General features: G+C 37.4%; 3 protein-coding genes across 3 annotated transcripts; 1 reads left to right on the top strand and 2 right to left on the bottom strand.

The window, feature by feature from the left end:
• Window positions 1-3,466: 3,466 nt before the first annotated feature.
• On the bottom strand, window positions 3,467-11,367 carry LOC111466943 (poly [ADP-ribose] polymerase 1). The gene is made up of 20 exons (XM_023111637.1): window positions 11,038-11,367; window positions 9,614-9,663; window positions 9,343-9,526; window positions 8,835-9,021; window positions 8,439-8,739; window positions 8,020-8,215; window positions 7,788-7,949; window positions 7,636-7,696; window positions 7,474-7,537; window positions 7,129-7,380; window positions 6,739-6,976; window positions 6,519-6,631; window positions 6,369-6,445; window positions 6,083-6,243; window positions 5,764-5,955; window positions 5,577-5,685; window positions 5,356-5,438; window positions 5,125-5,262; window positions 4,853-5,035; window positions 3,467-3,770 (listed from the first exon to the last, which is right to left on the bottom strand). The coding sequence occupies exons 1-20, from the start codon at window positions 11,179-11,181 to the stop codon at window positions 3,723-3,725; spliced, it is 2,943 nt and encodes a 980-aa protein (XP_022967405.1). The 5' UTR covers window positions 11,182-11,367; the 3' UTR covers window positions 3,467-3,722.
• Window positions 11,368-13,589: 2,222 nt separating this feature from the next.
• On the top strand, window positions 13,590-16,162 carry LOC111466952 (bet1-like SNARE 1-1). Its single transcript, XM_023111648.1, has 6 exons — window positions 13,590-13,742; window positions 13,895-14,000; window positions 14,952-15,102; window positions 15,537-15,593; window positions 15,673-15,732; window positions 15,821-16,162. The coding sequence occupies exons 2-6, from the start codon at window positions 13,987-13,989 to the stop codon at window positions 15,908-15,910; spliced, it is 372 nt and encodes a 123-aa protein (XP_022967416.1). The 5' UTR covers window positions 13,590-13,742; window positions 13,895-13,986; the 3' UTR covers window positions 15,911-16,162.
• A 4,846-nt stretch (window positions 16,163-21,008) lies between these two features.
• On the bottom strand, window positions 21,009-21,650 carry LOC111466951 (transcriptional regulator TAC1-like). The gene has a single exon (XM_023111647.1). The coding sequence runs from the start codon at window positions 21,640-21,642 to the stop codon at window positions 21,094-21,096; it is 549 nt and encodes a 182-aa protein (XP_022967415.1). The 5' UTR covers window positions 21,643-21,650; the 3' UTR covers window positions 21,009-21,093.
• Between the last annotated feature and the right edge of the window lie 703 nt (window positions 21,651-22,353).

Raw genomic sequence — 22,353 nt, 5'->3', positions numbered from 1 at the left:
GGGCGTGCGGGTTGGGTTAAAGGGTTAAGGCTTAATAAAGAAGTGTGAAAGGGAGACATGGAAGGTCTTTGTGTTGGGTCATTAGGGAACATCTCTTTAATAACTCCATATTTCTTCAAAATTCTTCTACTTTCTTGTTCCTCACTCATCAAACAAACATTTAAATCCGGCCCGAACTATTCTCGGTTATGAATTTTCAAGTTTAATTTGAATATGTATCGATAACCCTGATAAGTTATAGACGAATTATGAACTTTCGTCTTTTGTCTATGAGTTTTAAATCTAACCCATTCGACTTTCGTCTATAAACTTTCGACCTTACCTATTCTCAATTATGAGTTTTCATGTTTAATTTGAATATCTACTGATAACCCTGATAAGTTATAGACGAACTATGAACTTTCGAGTTTCATATCGAAAACAAAATTTCGTTGGCTTTGATTTTAATTAGCTTAGTTCAAGTATGTGCTGATAAACCTGATAGGTTATAAACGAACTATGAACTTTCGTTTTTCGTTTATAAGCTATGGTTTCGTCTATGGATAATGAATTTTACTTAAAAAAAAAAAAAAAATCATATTAGTGACTTCATAGGATTGTTTTTGAATGGAAAATAGTTCAAAGTATTTATACTAATATGTTAATACTACGAACAGGGTTTTAAGCTAAATAAGTTAGAGACGAACATCAGGTACCCGACAAACTTAAGGTGAAAAAAAACCATAGCTTATGTTTTGAACGTTTAAAGACTAATAGAACAAACTTTCGACATCTCGATTAAACTAATATCGGGATTAAAAATACATATATAATAATTGTAAATAGAACCCTTATTAAATTTCTTGTTTTTTTATTTAAAAAAAGGAAGAAAAATGTGATAATTTATTTGATTGATGAGTTTTGATAAAATAGTAATTAATTTTTTGTTTTCCGCCGAACGCCGCACCTAAAAATTGCTGCGTTTTTGTCGCTTTCCGCTTTTTTAATTTGTAATTAAATTATGTGTCCCCACGAGCGTTTGGTCCCATCAAACCCTAATTTTTATTATTTTCCTTTTTTTTAAAAAAAAAATATATGTTTTCAATTCTTTCATTATTTTCAAAACATAATAATTAAAAAAAACACGTTATGTTGATGTGTTGTGAAATTAGGTATAAATATATAATCATACACGAAAAAACTCGAGAATAATTTAGTGGATAGAAATTTATTAGAAAATTGATATGTCGAGCCAAACCGTGAATATTCTTATTAGTGAATGATGTATTTGCACTATCATGTTAATACGAGCATGCTTTCAAAACTCTTTGTCCCATTTTTCTAAAACTTTCTTCTTAAATCGGGTCAGAGGCTCAAGCATATGTTGCTTGGTCGTAGGTGACGCAAGGACGAATTGACTTAGCTCACTTGTTGTTGGGAAGTGAGTGCCGCACAATCGCAAGTCCGCTGTCATCAAAAGTGCGACTATGACAAGTGGTATATTAAACCTAATTGAATCAATTCAAGAATGCTCCTATTAACTCGAAAGTTGGTTTAAACATTACTTAATGACTGCACTATCTTAATCTTTATGGAGTTTAGATTTGAATTCTTTTTATATTAGATCGAAAAAATGGTTGTTGATGGTTGAGCGAATCCCTACGAGTCGCTGGAATTCATGTAACCACTCAACCTCTCCCCCTTTGCAAACGATCTATTCCTCCAATCTGTTTAGGATTCTTGTTAGATCCTATATATCGATTGGAGAGGGAAACGAGTACCAACGAAAACAATGGGCCTTAAAAAGGGATGGATTGTGAGATTTCACGTCGGTTGGATTGAAGAATGAAACATTTTTATAAGAGTGTGAAAACTTTTCCTTACCAGACACGTTTTAAAAACCTTAAGGTGAAGCTCGAAAGGGAAAGCACAAAGTGGACAATATCTACTAACTGTAGTCTTGGGATATTACAATATAACCTATAACGACCCTACTTTTCTACTATAATAAAGTCGCTACTACAGCATAAATTAATTAAGATATACAGTAAAGTTTTTAAAAATATTTTAAAATAGTGCCATGGACTTAGATGTTCATAACAAAATCATAAAAAATGAAAAACAATGTCTTAACCTTAAGGGCTACAAATAACATGAGTGCTACTAACGTAGCTACAATCTCATGGCTAAAAACAAGGTCTTGATCTAACCTAAGGGCTACAAATAACATGAGTACTACAATCCTAGCTTTAGTCTCATGTTTAACTGCGTCGTCGCATCCATGCAGAGGTGCTTCAATCTCATGGCTAAAAACAATGTCTTGATCTAACATAAAGGCTACAAATAACAAGAGTACTACTATCCTAGCTTTAGTTTTATGACCATCACTGCGCCGTTGCCATCCGGCAGAGGTGGTTTCAATCTCATAGCTAAAAACAATGTCATGATCTAACCTAAGGTGTGAGATCTCACAACGGTTGAAGAGGAGAACAAAATACCCTTTATAAGGGTGAGGACATCTCTTTCTAGCAGACACGTTTTAAAAACTTTGAGAGAAAATTCAAAAGAGAAAGCCCAAAGAGAACAATATCGGCTAGCGAGCTACAAATAACAAGAATGCTACTATCCTAGCTTCAATTACATGGTCATCACCACGACATCGTCGTCTGTATAGAGGTGTCTTTCCTTACCGAAGTACATGAACGGAAATAATATTTAAAGATAATGAAGTTAGTAGGTTTGAGATTAACATGAAGTTAAAGGGGGAATCTATTGGAGTTGGAGACACTTTGACTTGGGAATCCAAATGAGACACAAAATTCTTTGGTTGGTTTCTAAAAATGCAAAAAAAACTCACAAGGCATTGGAAGTCGAGTCTTTAAGAATGGTCAAACAAATCCAGCAGTGAAGGGTTCACTCATCTCTTGGAGAAACAAAGGGCCATGAAGAGCTTAATGGATCCACCGTCACCAAACTTAAGAAAATGACTGTTTCTTCTCCTTCCCATGTCATTAAACACAGCAGCAGCTATGATTTTCAGAGAAAACAAAGCCTTTAAAGCCTTTGTTTTGTTGGTAATCATAATGGAGTTCCTCTTTTTCTCTTCTACAATTCCCCAGCTTGTTGTAAGCGTATGATATAAGTAGACATTTACCGATGCACATGTCAGCCATGCATAGTGTAACGGTCATGCTTGTCTAAGATATGTTGTCCATGACCGCATGCCCATTACACGCTAAAACCCTTGCCTTGTACTACTTTATCGCTATCTTTTTCTGCTTTCATGCTGCATTATTTCCTCACCTGATAGACATGAAATGCCTCAAAATATAAAAGGATTCTCCCTACCCAAACCCAAAAAGTTATATATTGCTTAAGCCGTTGCGGTTGCCTATTTGCTTGCATACTATTTAATACCGCTCTTTCCAAAACCTCTCTGTCCCTATTTTCTAAAATCATCTTATCAAATCGAAACTCGAGCCTTGAGTAAAGATTTCAATTCAAACACGGTTTTTAGGCAAAAGCAACGTTTACTTTACATAAGTGGAAGCAACGAGAAGATCTCCCTCCTCAATGGGCTACTCAAAATGAGATCATTTCATGGCTTGCACAAAAAAAGGAGTTCAAAATAGCTCAATTCTTTCCCATATTAACAAAACAGAGTGTAGCAGTTTCTGAGCTTATGACAGAACTGGAGGCTGTACAACTTCCCGCCCGTTCGAAAACGTCGTGTTATCTTCTTCTCACCTCTTGTGATGAAACCTCACCTTTAGTAAGAATTGCAGCTTAACCTGTTTAATGACATCCACAACTCTCAGTCAGTCAACTACAGAAATTATCATTGTCTTCACTCCTAGTTCTACCCCAACGACATAATTTAGGAGGGAGTGATTCTGTAATGAGCGAACTTTTGAAAGCCAATTATTGACCTCATGGAATTGCTATCAGTTGTTGAATTTGAGTACATGATTCTTGAATAACTAGTTTGGTATTTTGAGTTCTCGTAACAGCCCAAGCCCAAGCCCAAGCCCAAGCCCAAACCCAAACCCAAGCTCAAGCCCACCGCTGGCATATATTGTCCTATTTGAGCTTTCCCTTCTAGGCTTCCTCTCAAGGTTTTTAAAACGTGTCTGCTAGAGAGAGATTTCCACTCATATAAGAAATGTTTCATTCCTCTCTCTAACCAATGTGAGATCTCATAATCCACACCCCCTCGGGGTGCCGCATCTTTGCTGACTTGCTGGCACAACACCCAGTGTCTAGCTATGATACCATTTGTAATAGCTCAAGCCCACCATTAGCAAATATTGTCCCCTTTGAGTTTTCCCTATTGGGCTTCCCCTCAATGTTTCTAAAATGCGTCTTCTAGGGAGAGGTTTCCACACCCTCATAAAGAAATGCTTCGTTCTTCTCTCCAACCGATGTGGGATCTCACAATCCACCCCCCTTGGGGGCCCAGCATCCTCACTGTCACACCGTCCGGTGTTTGGCTCTGATACCATTCGTAACAGTCCAAGCCCACCGCTAACAGAAATTGTCTTCTTTGGGTTTTCTCTTCTAGGCTTTCCCTCAAGGTTTTTAAAATGCGTCTGTTAGGGAGAGGTTTCCGCACCCTTATAAGACATGCTTCGTTTCCGCACCCTTATAAGACATGCTTCGTTTCCATCTCCAACTAACGTGGGATCTCACCGTTCTACTTAAGATAATTTTGTTTTCTACTTACAGTTCTTCTCATTGATAACAAATTCACATTTTAGAAACATTGATTTGTTTCTCAACATCTCACCTTTTCTTCTTCCACACTACCTATATTAGCCTCCACAACACAACCAGAGTATGCAAAATAAAACCAAAGCCTTTTCTAAAAACTTACTTGAGCCGTATCATACACAATGTACTCATTGTACATCAACTCCGACGCTTTCACGTTCGACGCCACTGGTTTCCCGCAAGGAACCACGACATCCTCCTTCCATTTAACGTGTTCCGATGCTGCTGGCACCTTCTTCCCGAGCCCTTTCGTCGAATGTTTTCCTCGAGGTGGTCTTTCCATATACTAAAACAAATATATGTATATATATCAATTCACTTTTATCTCTTCCAAATTCAACAATAAACAATATTATCATTACAAAATCAACTCACTTCAGCTTTCTTCAGCTCGTACACCTCCCCCAATGCAACTTCACTCAAAAGCATAAAACCAACAGGATTGTTCTTGTCCGTGTAGCAATACTGTGCACTTTTACTCACCAAATCCGCAAAGTATATTCCCTTTCCAAACTGTATTCAATAACGTATTCCCAAACACAAAAACACGCTTCAATCGAAGTATAATTCATATTCCCCGAACCAATATACACTAAATAAGTATACCATATAGCCAGTTGCTGGAGCTTCGGGCGGAGCGATTCTCAATCCCTGGCTAAGTATCCCAACAAAATTCGTCAGCCGTGAACCTACACCATAAAATCATTAACATCAAGTCAACCTAAGTGCCCAACTAGGAAAAGCATTATAACTTCGACCCAAAGGTCAAAGGTCTGAATCATTATAATAGTACATCATTTTCTACATTAAAATATCGGTAGCTTTACCGTGCCACAGCAGCATTTTGTTCTTAAGTTTATGGCGGAATGGGGCAAATTTATCAAACTCCCCTTCTCTCTCGAGTGAAAATACTTCTTCGAGCTCCAGAGCCCAATCCTTCCAAAATGTAAATTAAATGAATATCAGCTATTATTTGTGCAACGTGAAGTGATAGGACACGAGACGTAAACTAACCGTATGAGTTGGGGCATGAGTGGTGAGAAGATACTTTTCAATTAACTTATAATCCACACTTTCGTGCGATATTGGAGCAATATCACAGTGCAGCTTCTTATACTTGTCATCAAGAGATTCATCGCTGTTGTCATCGAACCCAACTAATCTAGAAGCGATCTCGATATCTTGGAGTGCTTCCAGCATTTTCAACTATGAATGACACAAAGTAGTCCAAAGAGGGGAGAAAAAACATGAGGGCTCATAGATAGTTCAAATTGAAACACGAACAAAACAAAAGTTCCCATCTTTTAACGGAATCAGATGCGTCGTTGGTCACCTTCGACTTGAAATCATCCTCATCCCTTATAATGTGCGGATGAATAGAAGGAATCACAGTGAAAAACCGATTGCTAGCGTCGATAATCAAGCTTTCTTTCATAGAAGGATCGTGCACGCTACTGTTTAACAGGTTTTGGATTTCTGTTAAAGCTTCAAAACCTGAAGTAGATGCCAAAGAAAGTAGAATTATAAGGAAACAAAATTTTGAATCAAACAAAAAATGAAAAAAGATAGAAATGTAGTTGGTTTCGTGTATTTGATGAGAGATTCAAGACGTATTTTACCCTTCTGGATGTTTCTTCTGCTTAATTTTCCAAGCGGCATCTCAGCCATATTTATCTCAAACTCCATCATAGCAGCCCTGCAAGGGTTTTACTCAAACAAATGAACAAAAAAAATCATAAAAGCCAATGGGAAAGGTCATTTGGAAAAACCTGTATGTTTCCACGTTGAACAGCATCTTCATTAATTCTGCTAACTGAGGAGCAAGTTTAGTCACTGAATAATTCTTCGGTTTTTTCGTCATATCTTTGTTCACTCCATAATCCTACAAGTTCCAACATCGAGACTCAACTCAAGCATTGAAATTAACATAATGATTAGTAAATGGTGGTAAAGAAGATGATCTGATAATGATGAAGGGAACAGCAGTACGATATCCAGTGGGAAGAATCGGCCAGGTTGCTTTTCGAAGTTTTGTTTCTGTTCCCAGGCCTCCCATGGATTCCCCGTCTTCTCAAGAAACAAACGTTTGAATTCACGGATTGCATCTGGTTTTTGCATCTCTTCAAGTTTGACTCCTCCAATTTTCTCATTTCCCACACGACCCCATTTGCGAAAAACGTAGCAATCTGAACTCTTATCATCTTGAATGATTTGGAGAATATAGTAGCTTCCAATAACAAACATAAATATGTAAGAGACTGCAATGGCAGTTCAAAAGACGTGCACGTTTGCACACACCCTTTGTTTCCTACTGACGAAAAAATTATTGAATGTATGCATAGGGAAACAATTTCGGGTGCCTGGGAGAAATAAGCATACCTATTAATTCCAGTTGACAAATCCGACATATTTAAAGTTGTATTATAGATGCTTTTCTTGTCTTCAAGAATATGACCTGTATCCTGCAAGCCTGAAGATTCGTGCACCGCACTTCGCCCTTTCACCTTTACGGTCACCAAGCTGGTGGACTCGCCAGCGGCTTCAACTTTGTATCTATCATATGGAAGCTTCTTCTGTTTTCTAAAGCAATCTACCAGATACTCTTCCCGAACTATCGGTATCTTCGTCCTCCTGTCCATTGAATCCGGTAACGAAAAGAGAGAGCAACGGGAAATCAATTGATTAAGAAAGATAAAACTAACAACAACTAGAGGGATGTTTTACCTTGCTTTCTTCATTTCTGCATTATATTCATCCATGTCTCCACTCACAACCAAGCAATTAGTATCTGCACTTAGTTGTTGTCATCAAGGACTAAAATAACATATCTGAACGAGTTACATGGTGACGGACCTACGGAGGAGATAAAGACGGTAAAGATGATACCTTTCTTAATTTTGGGATGAACAGCTCCACCTTCACCCTCGATTTTTCTTTTCCATTCTCCCTGCAAGATTCAACACAAAGATTTCAACTATTGCGTTCGGCACGATGAAAGTAATTTAAAGCAGACACAATCTTAAAATGAAAGATCTTACCACGGAATCTGTTAATCCACAGAAGGAAACTCTTAGCTCAGCCAAGCTTTCAGCCTTTGATGATTGTGATTGACTATTAGGACCTTGATTGCCATTGGCACTACTAAAAGACGGTGGGGGCAATAGTCGAATCGGTTTTGCACCTTTTTGTGATTTAAACCACTGCAAGAGACCATTAGATGTGAAATAATGATATATGTCACTTTCATATAAGATTAGTTTTTGCAGAAACCTTGCTAAGATATTGGTTGCTGGTCTCTTCGGGGACTTTCCACTTCCCTGTAAGGCGCTCGGGTTCACGTGTAGAGTAGCTACACTTGCTCCATGCAGACTGATACCCGTGACATCGATACATGCCTCCAGAGTAACGTATTGAACCAGAACAGATCGGGCATTTTGCAAGTGCTCCAAACATCATACCATCCGCGCTAACGAGACATACATCAATTAGGAAATGTGCCAGCATTAAAAGCAACGAAGAACAACGTTTTGGCGTAACAAATAAAACCATGTTCAAGAATTACTATAAGATGCTAGCATAATTGCCATAAAGGAGTAACGCATAGAAGAACGGATACATCGAATACTAGTCTCTCAATAACAATCAATTATAAGAAATGAAGGGGGCAAGGCTTGAAGGGACGAGACTACCAGCGATCACGCAAATCAAGCTCTGATCCTGTTGAATCTTGATCATTAGATTCAAGCATTTCCCGCATCTCTACGGTTGTCACGTTCTTTTTCAAATCATCTTTTAGCTTCCATAGTTCTTTGCTCTGTGCCTCGAGTTTACTCACTAAATCAGATGAATTTTGAGGGTCTGCTGTAACAATAGCATTTTTCATGGACCTGCTCTCAGAAACATCTCCTACAGCCTTAGTAACTTTAGAATCCTGGTCTGTCATAGTGTCTTTTTTACGTTTACCAGCTTTTGAAGTTGCCTGCTTCGCTTCTATAATCCACACGTACGTACGTAACAAAGAGTTAATAAATGAATGAGATTCGAACATCAAAATGCTATTCAGCAAAACTACATGAAGGCCATACCATTTTTGTCAGCAGATGGAGGCTTTTTAACCAAGGCACTAACAGCAGCCTGATCAGAAGATGGGAGGTTTTGCCAACCTGCCAACTTCGAAACTTGGGCAGACGGAGATTGTTCCATGTAGCAGTTTGCATGGTACCAAGCCAGACCCTTGGCCCCTTTCCCATCTAGGGCCGTGGACAAACGAACCTTCGAATTGTAATACAACTAAATCAATAGTTTTTCTTCAACGAGTTCATGACATTGATGATGCAATTGAGAAAAAATAATAGAAGCATGTTCTGCAATGCCCCGCTGTTTTTATTAGTTAAATAACATGCAGAGTTGGGAGATTCAGACCATTGACCTTATGAGTCGAGTATATATGCCCGAACCAATTAAAGTATGCTCAAGTTGATATTAACATTTACAATCTTTTGGTTTAGATTTGAACTTGAATCCGGCTAAGATGTCTACATATATTCAGATTCACAGAATAAGATGTTAAGGGAATATGCGTAAAAAAGTTACCTCTCCTTTCATAATCTTCTGTTTACAGCGCTTGCAAGAAGCACGAGACGTTTGTGAAACTTCAATACCACACTCTACAGGCGTAACAGCCACTGCAGTTGCGGCTGCACTGTCTTCCACATATTGCCTGATCTTCTGCTGATCTTCCCATCTCAATGAGTCAAGTCCTTCAACATCATCAATTCTATCATATGGCAAATTCGAACGAATGAGCAAATTTTCCGGATGTTATACAAGTATCCATATGGTAAAATATCATTAGCACACATACGATTTGATTTGTTTGGCTTTCTTCAATATGCAGGTACCATGATTCCACATCTGGTTCAGAAAAACATGAGCATATCAACATTAAGAATGTTCAATCATAGTTTTATTACAGGTATATACTATGAATTTTAAAGAATGCGTCAAGAAAGATGAACGACATCCAGTTGAGATTGTTGGGAGGGAGTCCCACATTGGCTAATTAAGGGAATGATCATGGGTTTATACGTAAGGAATACATCTCCATTGGTACGAGGCTTTTTGGGGAAGCCCAAAGCAAAGCCATGAGAGCTTATGCTCAAAGTGGACAATATCATACCATTGTGGAGAGTCATGATTCCTAACACAACTTAGATAGATTCAAACTAACAATCAAACACTAAAAGAAATAAGTTAAACGGCATACGTAATTAGGAGAGTTCATTTTCAACCAGCGGAAAATGAACTGAAAAGGCATGATTAGCTAAACAAATTGCAGCCAGAACTGATAATTAAGGAATTTCACAGCGATGCTTCAGCTCTGCACATCGCACAAATTACTCCATTGAAAAAAGAAAAAAAAAAGAACCCTCCAATCCTTTTCCATTTAAAACAAGCATAATTGAAATGTCTCCATAAAAACCGAAAGGTACTGAGTGTCATGGTCATGCTCGTCCAGGGCATGTTGCCAGTGGCCACATGCCCATGCCATGCCGAACTCTTTATGTTATTCCATGTTGTTTTGGTTTACTATTGTATTTTCAGTTTGTACGATAGTTCGACAAAATCATGTCTAGGCCTGCTAGACCTAAATCGCCTCAAAATGCACTATAAGGGTGTGTGACTAGTTGTCAACTCCTCTACCTGATTTTGTATGACCGTTCGGCGAAATCCAGTCTAGGGCCTTCTAGACCTGAATCGCCTCAACATGTATTATAGAGGATGCAACTAGTTGTTAAATTCTCCCTACCCGAAAAGTTATATACGGTTTAAGCCGTTGTTGCATTTTGCTTGCGTGCTATATAACACCATTTTAAATCTCTCACTCAACCTTACTTTCAAATTCTCTTTCAAAATCTCTCAACCCGTTTTCTAAAACATTCTTCTCAAATCAGGGAGAGAGAGGCTTAAGCATACAGATGCAAATACAAATTGGCTTAACTCACTCACTTCTTACTACTAAGAAGTGAGTGCTGGACTGTCGCAAAGTCTACTCCCAAGAAAAGTGTGATTGTGACGAGCACTGACAAATGGAAGCAAATGCATATTTTCCAAACGAACAGTCAAAACAAAATGACAAGGAAAATTTAGAAAATGGGTCAAAAGAGTGATACGAAACAAAGAATAAGAAGAACAAAAACTAGAACATGAAGCTAACAAGAAGAAACCCAACAAAGAGCATCACTCAAAAAAGCAGGAAAACAGCGAAAGTGAGAAATGGGTGAGTACAGGCATGAAGCCGTCGAATTGGGTAGCCTGAACCATCTTGCCAAAGCGGAGATTCTCCTTCTGAATAGGACTTTTGCAGGTCTTGCAAGAGGATCGAGAAGACTTGGCATATTCCACCTTCCATGGCTTCTGGGGATTCTCCATTTTTCACCTGACCTCAACACTGGTATAAGAATGCGCCGAAGAACAGTGGCTGCCCACAATCACAAACATATATATAGGTAAGGAATCTCAGGTGCGACCGAATTTGGGAATCTCTGATTAAAAAATTGCCATCTTGGTTCACTCTCCCGATCGAGAGTGACGAAGAGTCGGAAGCTTCTTCTCGACGCTTCATTTTGGGCCACGTTGACTTTGGGCTCTCAAACTTCTCCGGCAAGGAAAAGTTGCCCTAATATAAAATTCGGCCCAACTACCAAATTACTATATTTTATTTTCTTAATTTATAAAAAATTAAAACGTTTTTTTTTATATAGAAATAACAATTTAGTCCTCGTACTCTCGAGTTTATATATATATATATATATGACCGGTTAACCCAACTAACTCGAACTACTCGGGTGGTTTCTTTTTTCTTTTTTTCAGTTTGGGTTGAGTTGAATTTTTGAAAAATCGAGAATTCGATTCAGTTTACGAGTCAATATTTTTTTGGTTAGGTCAACTCAATCAACTCAAAAATTCAGTTACGACCTAACATAATCCAACCCTGCCCTATTTTTGAAAATATTAAGAATATTTAACATTTGTGATCGATAATAATTATGTGTTGTGACATGTAAATATTTTATATTTAAACTTCATAAGATTTTAGTTATTAATCTAACATGTACAACGGATAAGTAGGATTTTCTTAAAAATTAAAAACAACTTAACATTCCGACCTAACCTAGCTAAAAAAATAAAAAGTTGAGTTGGATTGAGTTGTAAACTTTATTTAAACGGTTCGAGTCACCAACTCAAATGACTCGAAATTTTTTTCAATTCAAACTAACAATACTCAACTCAACCTGTGTACATCCCTGCTCGAGTATATTTTAAGTCTGTATGGGTCTTTTCACTCCTATAATAGGAAAAACCTAACTGAATAGTTAGTGTTAGGATATTTAGTAATAAATTATAGTTTACCATATATATTATATTTGATATTTTATTATAGGGCAAATATTAGATATTTGTCTTATTATCATAGGTATCTTTCCATTTATTGTTATTTCCATTTATTACTATTTCCATATCCTTGTAATTCATTTGATTATAAATAAGATAACTTTCACGTGTGGTGGATTAATCAAACATTCACAGTTAGAGTATCAATCGGGTTTATGATTCGATCGCGTCTCAGACTCTAATTCAATTAGAAATAATAAAAAATAAAAAATAGTGTGGATAGTTTGTGAAGTGAGCGGAGGTCCAACCAACTCCATCCACGTTACCCATTTCTTACCTAATTTTAGTTCTCGATATTTTATCATATTTGACTTGCTTTTAATTCAAGATTTTGTCCAATGTATAATCGACTTAAAAGATGTTGTGACACTCGAGTAAAGGAAGAGTATATAAATGAATCAAAAGAGGATGATCATAAGCATAAAATGACTAAGAAAACTTAAAAAAAGTGAAAGTTATTGCACATGCCAACAAGGTGTGCATTTCTTTTCAGTAAGGACAAAATATGCTGGAAGGACTTATGTTGGTTTGTGGAGATAGTTTTCACTCTTAAGTAACATGACTATGTCGTAGGAGAATGTCGAGAACATTAGGTGTCAAATTCTGATTTCGAATCCTAGGCGTTAGTCGTTACAGATGTTGTCTATTCAAACATGGGTTAGTAGATAGACCCAAATTATCATTCCAAAGGTTGATGGTTCGATCCTCTACTCTCATAATAAATAATGTTACCAGTTTAGTCTCATGCTCAATCCTAGTTGAGGTGAGGAAATGACGATACTCTTTTGTTTGGTGAATCCTAGGTTGAGATCGAGAGAAGGGTGAGATAAGTCCCACTAGATAGTGTTTATGTTGCGAGTCTCGATGACCGAGAGAAGGCTAGTCTTGTGAATATTGGACCATGTTCGAAAAATGGTGAGGTGGGTTGAATGTGAGAGAAGAGTGAGATAAGTCTAAGTAGTTGTTTATGTTGTTAGTCTCGATGACCGATAGAAGGTTTGTCTTGCAAGTCTTGAGCCAAGTCCGAAAGAAGGGTGAGGTAGGTCCAAGGTGGGAGAAAACCGACAACCACTACTCGGTTGTTTATGTTGCGAGTCTCGGTGACCGAAAAAAGGTCTGCCTAGTGAGTCCTAGGGTGAGTCTAAGAGAAACGTGAAGAAGGTCGAAGGTAGGAGATAGTCCACAACCACTTGTGAATAGCAATTGTCTATGTTACTATATCGGTTGGCGATTTAATTCATAGATATTGCACGGTTTTCGTATTCATTCTAAAAACACGACTATTTTTCATAAACATTATGTGTCATAAAATTTATATTTTGTGGGGTTGGTAGAGAATTTAAAAAAATTAAAATTTTAGAAACTAAATTTATTAGGTTGAAAATTTTGATATTCATTACCATTAATGAATGTTTTCAATATATATCTCTTACTCCCTGTCAAGTTTCGCCGATCGTCTCCATTTGTCACCGTTTCCAGTTCAGTCCCTCCGTCGATTCTCGAACTTTCAGGCTTCAGCTATCCAATAATTGGTTCTGGTACGTATCTCTTTCTCCTCCTTCCTCCTGAATCTCTGTAAATTCCCTTGTCAATTTTGATCTTCGAGGTCGGATTGTCGATGCATCTGTTTTTCTTAATTTCACTTGCCTCCGATCAACTTCTACTCTAATAAAGTTCAAATCCTCAACAGGAAAGTGCGTAGGCAACAGATCGAGAAATCTTTGATTCGAATTCAAGAACGCGCAGGGTTGGGCGTGGATTCTGTTTCGTTTCGGGAGAGTCATGAACGCGAGAAGGTTTTTCTTGAATCTTTCAATGCTCCTCTTTTATGTTTCTTTCCTGTTAAGCAATCTGCGAGAGTCGCCAACGTTTTTCATCTACTGGATTTACATTTACGATTCAGGATCCTGTTGCTCTTTTATAGGCTACTGGATCTTTATAGGTCGATGACTTGATGAATTTGAATCTGTATTTGGTAGGAGGGCTTCATTTCTATTGTCTGTATTAGGGTTTTTCATTCATTAGTTTTAAGTGTTGGGACTGCAATCTGCGAAATGTACTGCTTATTTCTTGATGTACCACAAAGATGCAACATCTGAAGAGTACTTTTCTAGCTCATTTTCTTGCACATACTTCCCATATTAACAACATTCATAAGCTCCAGTTTTTTTTTTCTTTTTCTTTTTTCCTTTTTCTTTTTTTCAAGCATTTCTTGATTCTGTTTGCAGACACTTCATACTGATATAGTCTTGAAATTCATGATATGTTCTTTAGACATGTAATATTCAACTCCTTATGTTATGCTATGACTTTCTATGCCTGTACTTGAATTATTCGAACTGTTAAGTGATTTGGCATTAACACCATGTAATTTTTTCGACAATTGGCTGCTGATCCAGAATTGTATAGATTAATCTTGATGGCATGTTTATTTTCGAAATGAATTTCATTTCCTATATCTTAATTGATGTTTGGCAATGATTTTGGTATGCATATTGACATTTACTGATTTTCATTCTTTAGTTTTCAATTTTTATGTTAAACTTCTATTCAAAATACAAATTTCTTTTTCTCATGCTCTTATATGCACCCTTGAAAGTTGAATGGAAGTTCTGAAAGTCCCCTTTTTAACCATAAACGGAAGAGTGTGTGCTTGCAGTAGCAAGTTGATTTTTATCAAATGAATCTTGGGTTGATCTTCCGAAGTGCTCGTCGTTCTACTTGTAATATGATCTCTTGGAGTGCAGGGAATTGCGCAACAATAGGGTTGCTCTCTTCGATGGCATTGAGGAGGGTGGTGTTAGGGCCTCATCTTCATACTCCTCCCATGAAATTGAGGAGCATGATAATGAAGCAGCATTAGGAGGCTTGCAAGACAGAGTCCTCCTGTTGAAGAGGGTATTACTTTCTTACCCGGTTTCATTCACTAATCTTTGATGTTTGAGTGTCAGGCAGGAACAGAGAAAAAATTATTTCCTATAATATGCTGCAATTATTATCGAAAACTAATTTTGCACCTACAATGTGCTTCAATTATTGTCAAGAATGAATTCTGCTGCAATTAATGTCGAAAACGAAATTGGCACATATAATACGTTACATTTATTGTCGATAACAAATTTTGCACCTAGAATATGCTGCAATTATTGTCGAAAACTTAGATGATGAAAATACTTTCTAATGTGTGACTATATATTGTTCAAAAACACACTATGGATTATAACTAAATATATGTGATGAATAGAAAACATAAACTATGCTTATCACATAGTATCTATGTTCATATATATTTTCCCGAATCACATACAAATTGAACGATGTTATTGTGACAGTTGACAGGTGACATAAATGAGGAGGTGGAGAGTCACAACCGCATGCTGGATAGGATGGTACGTCAACTCCAACTGTCTTACGTAGTTCTTGCTGTTATTATTCACGGAGACTAATTCTTGCACGTTATGGTTTTAGGGTAATGATATGGATTCATCAAGAGGAGTGTTGTCGGGCACTATGGATCGATTCAAGACGGTAGGGTCATCTACTCAAGAACAATTCATTCGCACTCTTTTGACAATTCCCTTTTCAGTGTTTTCGACATCAATTTTGATCTGTTTAGGTATTTGATCCCAAGTCAAGACCGAAGATGTTCTCACTAGTCGCACTTTTCGTGGCAATTTTCTTCATTGTGTACTATCTCACAAGGTAATCCTCCTCCTGTCTGGATATTGAACATACTCGAGGTTTGCCCGGAAGACAATGATCGCTATTGCTGCTTAGTTCTACCAGTATTATTACTTGTAAGTTTGGCATAATAGATATTCTGTTGTTGATGCCTGTGTGAATATGTTTCCTTGTACCAAACAAAAGTTGAATGAGTTTATCATGTGCTGCACTACAGTGAGCTGACGTTGATGGGAGATATATAATCAGCAAACCAGTTTGTTAGTTGGGAGTTTTATATCCTCCTTGCCTTGTTTAGATTATCTGAAGCTATCACCATGAAGTTCTTAAGCATGCTGCTGCGATGTAATTTCTGAAGAAGATAGAGTAATGAAAATGGTATATTTTTTCCAGGAAAAATTACAAAATACTCGAATATGTCGGTTAGGATGCTGAACTAAAGGTGGGATGTGAAATGGTACAGTGGTGACTCGAAATGAAAATTGGAACTCAAACGGAATGATATAATTCAATTTAAGAAAGGTTCTAATGAAATTTTGAGAATTCATAATTTCATTTTAGTCGATGAAGATATATACTCTATATAAATAATTATTGGAAAGGAAATAACCCAAGTCTGGACTGTGGCATGGTATTATTCAAACACTAGACCCTCCTGTGTTGATAAAATAAATAAGTTGAAAATAGAAATAGAATTAGTAATATTAATTAAAGGATTGGAAAGGAAAGTGCACCAATCGGGAATTGAACTCGGGCTCTATATCGTGACAGCCCTGTACCATGGTAGGGTACTATTCTACTAGTACACCATCGACCAAGTAATTAAAGGATTGCAAAGGAAAATGCCCTATTCTACCGGTATGACATCTGCACCAGTCGGGATAAGTTTAAAACAGAACTAACTAATTAAAGGATTGGAAAGGAAAATGCACTGGGAATCGAACCCAGGTAAAGAAAATGCACCAGTCAAGAATCAAACCCAAGTTTGTATTGTGACAGGGTACGATACTACCACTAGACCATTGGTGCTACAAGGTTGTAAAATAAATAAGTTAAAAAATAAATGATTAAAGGATTGGAAAAGAAAACGCACCAATTGGAAATCAAACCCGAGTCTATACTGTGGCAAAGTATTATTCTACCACTAAACCATTGGTGCTAGGAGATTGTTAAAATAAATAAGTTTAAAACAGAAATAACTAATTAAAAAACAGAAATAACTAATTAAAGGATTAGAAAGGAAAATGCAACCGCCAGGAATCACACCCAGATTTGTATTGTGGTAGGTATTATTTTACCACTAGACCACTAATGCTCGAAGATAAATAAAATAAATAAGTTTAAAATAGAAATAACTAATTAAAGGATTGGAAAAGAAAATACACCAACCGAGTATCAAACCCACAGGTCTGTACCGTGGAAGAGTACTATTCTACCACAAGACCTAGTGCTTCAAACTTAATATAATACATAAGTTTAAAACAGAACTAACTGAATAAAGGATTGGAAAGGAAAATGCACTAGCCAGGAATCAAACCTGGATCTGTATTGTGGCATAAATAAGTTGAAAACAGAAATAACTGATTAAAGAATTGGAAAGGAAAATCAACAAACGAAGGATCGCTAGACCACTAATGCTACAAGATTAATAAAATAAATAAGGAAAATCAACAAACGAAGGATCGCTAGACCACTAATGCTACAAGATTAATAAAATAAATAAGTTTAAAACAGAAATAACTGATTCACGGATTGAAAAGGGAAAATGCACCAATTGGAAATTGAAACCGAATCTGTATAATGGTAAGGTATTATTCTACCACTAGACCACTGGTGCTAGAAGGTTGATAAAATAAATAAGTTGAAAACAGAAATAACTGATTACAGGATTAGAAAAGAAAATACACCAGTGGTAGGGTACTATTCTACCCCTAAACTACTTGAGCTAGGAGGATGATAAAATAAATAAGTTTAAAACAGAAACAACTCATTAAAGGAATGGAAAGGTAAAAGAATCAGTCTACCACTAGTGCTGCACCAATCGAGAATCGAACACGGGTTTATACCATGGTAGGATACTATTCTACCCCTAAACCACGGGTGCTATGAGTTTGATAATATAAATAAGTTTAAAACATAAATAACTAATTCAAGGATTGGAAAGGAAAATGCACCAACAAGGAATTGTAACTGAGTCTATACCATGACAACGTACAATTCTACCACTAGACCACGAGAGCTAGGAGGTTGATAAAATAAATAAGTTAAAAACAAAAATAACTAATTAAAGAATTGGAAAGGAAAATGCACCAGCCGGGAATCAAACCCGGTCTGCACCGTGGCAGGGTACTATTCTACCACTAGACCACTAGTGCTACAAAGTTGATAAAATAAATAAGTTTAAAACAAAAATAGCTAGTTAAAGGAACCCGGGAAAATTGATTGAAATGGAAAATGCACCTATCGAGAATCGAACCTAGGTTTTAAGTGAGTATTTCTCAGCAGTAATTGATTAATACTCGTTCTTTTAGGTTGATGGTTCATGTAGTGACCCATGCCCAAGATTCATGATATAGAATCAGACACTCACATTATTCTACTTACACATTGCTTCTAAGAGTGAAGATTATTCTCAACAACCAACACGAGGTTTTGTAGCATGTTTTGTTCTCCAACATAGATTACTCTAGCAAAGCACGTTTAACCATAGAATTTCTATAATTGAGTGATCGAAAAGAAAGATGTACCTTGTTGGTATAGGTAGTAACTTTTAATTCTTTTTCTCAGATAACCTTGAGATTTTTCCTCTGCAACCACTCAACACCATCTTCTAAACTACCACACTTTGCATACATGAAAGTGCACTCCCTATTGGAACTTATAGATTAAATCCATACTTAATTGTAGGGGGCATGGATTTGATTACCTTGTTCTAAAGCAGCAAGGCTTGAACATGCTCTCAAGACACTAGCCATAGTTAACTCATTTGGCATGATCCCTTCCATTTGCATTCTACAATACAGAATCAAAGCACGCCTTCCTTTGCATCGCATTCCCCGAAATCATAGTAGCCCAACAAACAGAATTTCTCTCCGGCATTCTGTCGAACACCTCACGTGCATCCAGTAGACACCCAATTTTGCAATACATACTAAGAAGCGAACTGCCAACAAAAACATCATAAAAGCTAGAAGTCTTGATAGCAAGCGCATGGGCCTGTAAACCGCCTAAAGCTTCTTGAAGCAGCCGTGAAAACGCCAGCAAAAGTGTGGGCATTTCGCAGAGTGTTCTCCGCTCTCATTCTCTGATAAAGCTCCATTACAAACGAAGATCCAACGAGACTCTGTTGAGAGGGTTGGAATCACGACTCTCCACAATGGGGCCGACCTGCAAACTTAGGCCAGCTTTTTAGCCCATATTCAATTGGGCCAGACTGCAAACTTCGGCCCGCTTTTTAACCCAAATTCAATTGGGCCTGCCTGCAAACTTCAGTTCGTTTTTCAGCCTACATTAAATTGGGCCGGCATGCAAATTAGGCCCGCTTTTTAGCCCAAATTCAATTAGGCCTGCCTGCAAACTTCAGCTCGCTTTTCAGCCTACATTAAATTGGGCCAGAATCCAAATTAGACCCGCTTTTAAAGCCCCAATTTAATTGCGCCGGCCTGTAAACTTCGGCCCGCTTTATTTAGCCCAAATTAAATTGGGCCGGCCTGCAAATATAGGCCCGCTTTCTTAGCCCATATTCTATAGGTCAGGCCTGCAAACTTCGGCCCGCTTATTTAGTCTAAATTAATTTGGGCCTATCTGCAAACTTCATTTCGTTTTTCAGCCTACCTTTAATTGGGCTGGAATCCAAATTAGGCCCGCTTTTCAAGCCCAAATTTAAGTGCGCCGGCCTGTAAACTTCGGCCCGGTTTTTTAGAACATATTAAATTGGGCCAGACCGCAAACTTCGGCCCGCTTTTTTAACCCAAATTCAATTGGGCCTGCCTGCAAACTTCAGTTCGTTTTTCAGCCTACATTAAATTGGGCCGGCATGCAAATTAGGCCCGCTTTTTAGCCCAAATTCAGTTAGGCCTGCCTGCAAACTTCAGCTCGCTTTTCAGCCTACATTAAATTGGGCCAGAATCCAAATTAGACCCGCTTTTAAAGCCCCAATTTAATTGCGCCGGCCTGTAAACTTCGGCCCGCTTTATTTAGCCCAAATTAAATTGGGCCGGCCTGCAAATATAGGCCCGCTTTCTTAGCCCATATTCTATAGGTCAGGCCTGCAAACTTCGGCCCGTTTATTTAGTCTAAATTAATTTGGGCCTATCTGCAAACTTCATTTCGTTTTTCAGCCTACCTTTAATTGGGCCGGAATCCAAATTAGGCCCGCTTTTCAAGCCCAAATTTAATTGCGCCGGCCTGTAAACTTCGGCCCGGTTTTTTAGAACATATTCAATTGGGCCAGCTGCAAATGTCAGCCCGCTTTTTAGCCCAAATTCAATTGTGCCGGCCTGCAAATTTCGGCTCGATTTAGCAAAAGTTAAGAGACCGAAACCCTACTGGTTCAAACGTCTGTTTTGTTATCTCGTTAATCTTAATTTAATTTAAAATTAAATGGAAAAAAAAAAAAAAAAAAAAAACATGGAGGATTGAAAATGGTAAGATTTGTCCATGAATTTCCAAGAACATTGGCACGCCCACAACATGCAATAATCATCGTACAAAATGTTGTCTAATTAATTACTTCAATTTCACAAAATCTATACAAACTTGTTCATGATAATCATGTCATGTAGAAGCCTTGAGATGCAAAACAACTATGCTCCCATCTACTTTTATTAGCAAGTATTCAAGCTCAAGTTTTTAATTTCATACCAAATTTAAAAATAAAAAATAAAAAATAAAAATCAAATTTACGATCCTACAAAACAAATTGTGTGTTTGGTGACAACAACAAGGACAATAATTGATCAGCTACCATGAATAGACGTTGGCGACATCTCAATTTTCGTACTGTATTTTCTTCCTTTCAAAATGCTAATAGCTATATGCACAAAAATCAAATAATGTTCTCTTCAAGAGGAAAATACAAAGCCCGATGTTTATTCACACAATGAAGACGTAGATATAAAGATTTATATAGATATATGTAACTTCACACACAAATGATATATGGATCGTAATGTAAAAACACTGAATTATATAATATTACTTCTACTACTACCGATCATGGCCGAGTCGAAGCTCCAAATCAAGTTCATCATGATTATCATCATCGTTCTCACCACTGTTGTCATATGATCTCTTGTCTCGACGATCGGTCGAAGAAAGGGCAGGCGACGATTGCGAGGCCAGGCTCATGTTGAAAGCATTCAAATATTGAGGATTGTTGGTGTTGTTCGAGAATTGATGATCATGGGGTGGCGTAGTAGAAGAACCCAAATACCAAGAGGAAGAAGGGGGGAAATAGGTTTGAAAAGGCTGGTGCGAAGGATGGTTATTGAAGAGTTCGGGCTTAGAGGGAGAAGTAGTTTTGGCTTTGACACGATCTTTACGGTGGATATTCATGTGTCCGCCAAGGGCTTGAGCTGTCGTGAATCCTCGTTTGCAAAATACACATTCGTAGGAGCGCCCACTACCCATTTGGTTGCTGATTTGGTCGGTCTCTTCGGTCGTTGTTTTTGAGCTTGGATCTTCATTGGAGGTGGCGGTGGCAGTGGCGGTGGCGGTGACGATGACGGAGGCGGTGGGAATAGGGTTAGGGTTCATAGGGGATGATTTTGCCTACCCCCAACTTTGGTATTGTCTATACCAAGATCTATAAGAAGAACAAATGAGAAAAAGTCTTAGCAAGAATTTTTATTTTATTGTTTTTTTGGTTGTGATGAGACAGCCATTACTTCGCCGGCTCTTGATGTATTCATCTTTTGGAGACAATATTATGTTTTTTTAATCTATTTTTTCTTCTCTAGGTTGTCTTCAAGTAGCTTAGATCTCTTCGTCTTTACCATTTTCTAATAATATACATGTTTTTTTTCTCTTTTTATTTATTTACTAAGATTGGTAAATAATAATAATAAAAAAAAAATATTGTCTCATTTATTTACCATTTTGTTTTAAATTTAACCGAGCAAGAATTATTCAAGAACTGCCTTTGATACAACAATTGATTCAAACGAGGAACTTGTTGTATAGAAACAATAAGGCTAGTCAAGCTCATAATAGTGTCTCATATGCAAGAGGATTATTCAAGAACTACCTTTGATACAACAGATTAATTCAAACGAGAAATTCGTTGTACGGAAACAATAAGGCTAGTCAAGCTCATAATAGTATCTCATATGCTAGAGATGCTATGAACCTCAGCCGAGACACTACCATATAATTGGGCCAAAACTGCAACGGTTCAATAATGCAAGCCATATATCTAGAGGCTCTTTGTTAAGAATGAGATAGAAAATAAAATTGGGAAGATATGTA

This window comes from Cucurbita maxima, unplaced genomic scaffold (genome assembly GCF_002738345.1).
Source record: "Cucurbita maxima cultivar Rimu unplaced genomic scaffold, Cmax_1.0 Cma_Scf00032, whole genome shotgun sequence".
Lineage (NCBI taxonomy): Eukaryota > Viridiplantae > Streptophyta > Magnoliopsida > Cucurbitales > Cucurbitaceae > Cucurbita > Cucurbita maxima.
This window is presented reverse-complemented; position numbering and strand designations above follow the sequence as displayed.

Bases quoted from the DNA above. Each gene is read 5' to 3' on its own strand.
- LOC111466943 (XM_023111637.1), bottom strand. From the start codon at position 11,181: ATGGAGAATCCCCAGAAGCCATGGAAGGTGGAATATGCCAAGTCTTCT. The intron at 6,244-6,368 runs GTAAAATACGTC...CATCTACTTCAG, and splicing joins CAGAAGAAACATCCAGAAGG to GTTTTGAAGCTTTAACAGAA. The intron at 5,686-5,763 runs GTTAGTTTACGT...ACATTTTGGAAG, and splicing joins CTCATGCCCCAACTCATACG to GATTGGGCTCTGGAGCTCGA.
- LOC111466952 (XM_023111648.1), top strand. The intron at 15,103-15,536 runs GTATTACTTTCT...TTATTGTGACAG, and splicing joins GAGTCCTCCTGTTGAAGAGG to TTGACAGGTGACATAAATGA. The intron at 15,594-15,672 runs GTACGTCAACTC...TTATGGTTTTAG, and splicing joins ACCGCATGCTGGATAGGATG to GGTAATGATATGGATTCATC.
- LOC111466951 (XM_023111647.1), bottom strand. From the start codon at position 21,642: ATGAACCCTAACCCTATTCCCACCGCCTCCGTCATCGTCACCGCCACC.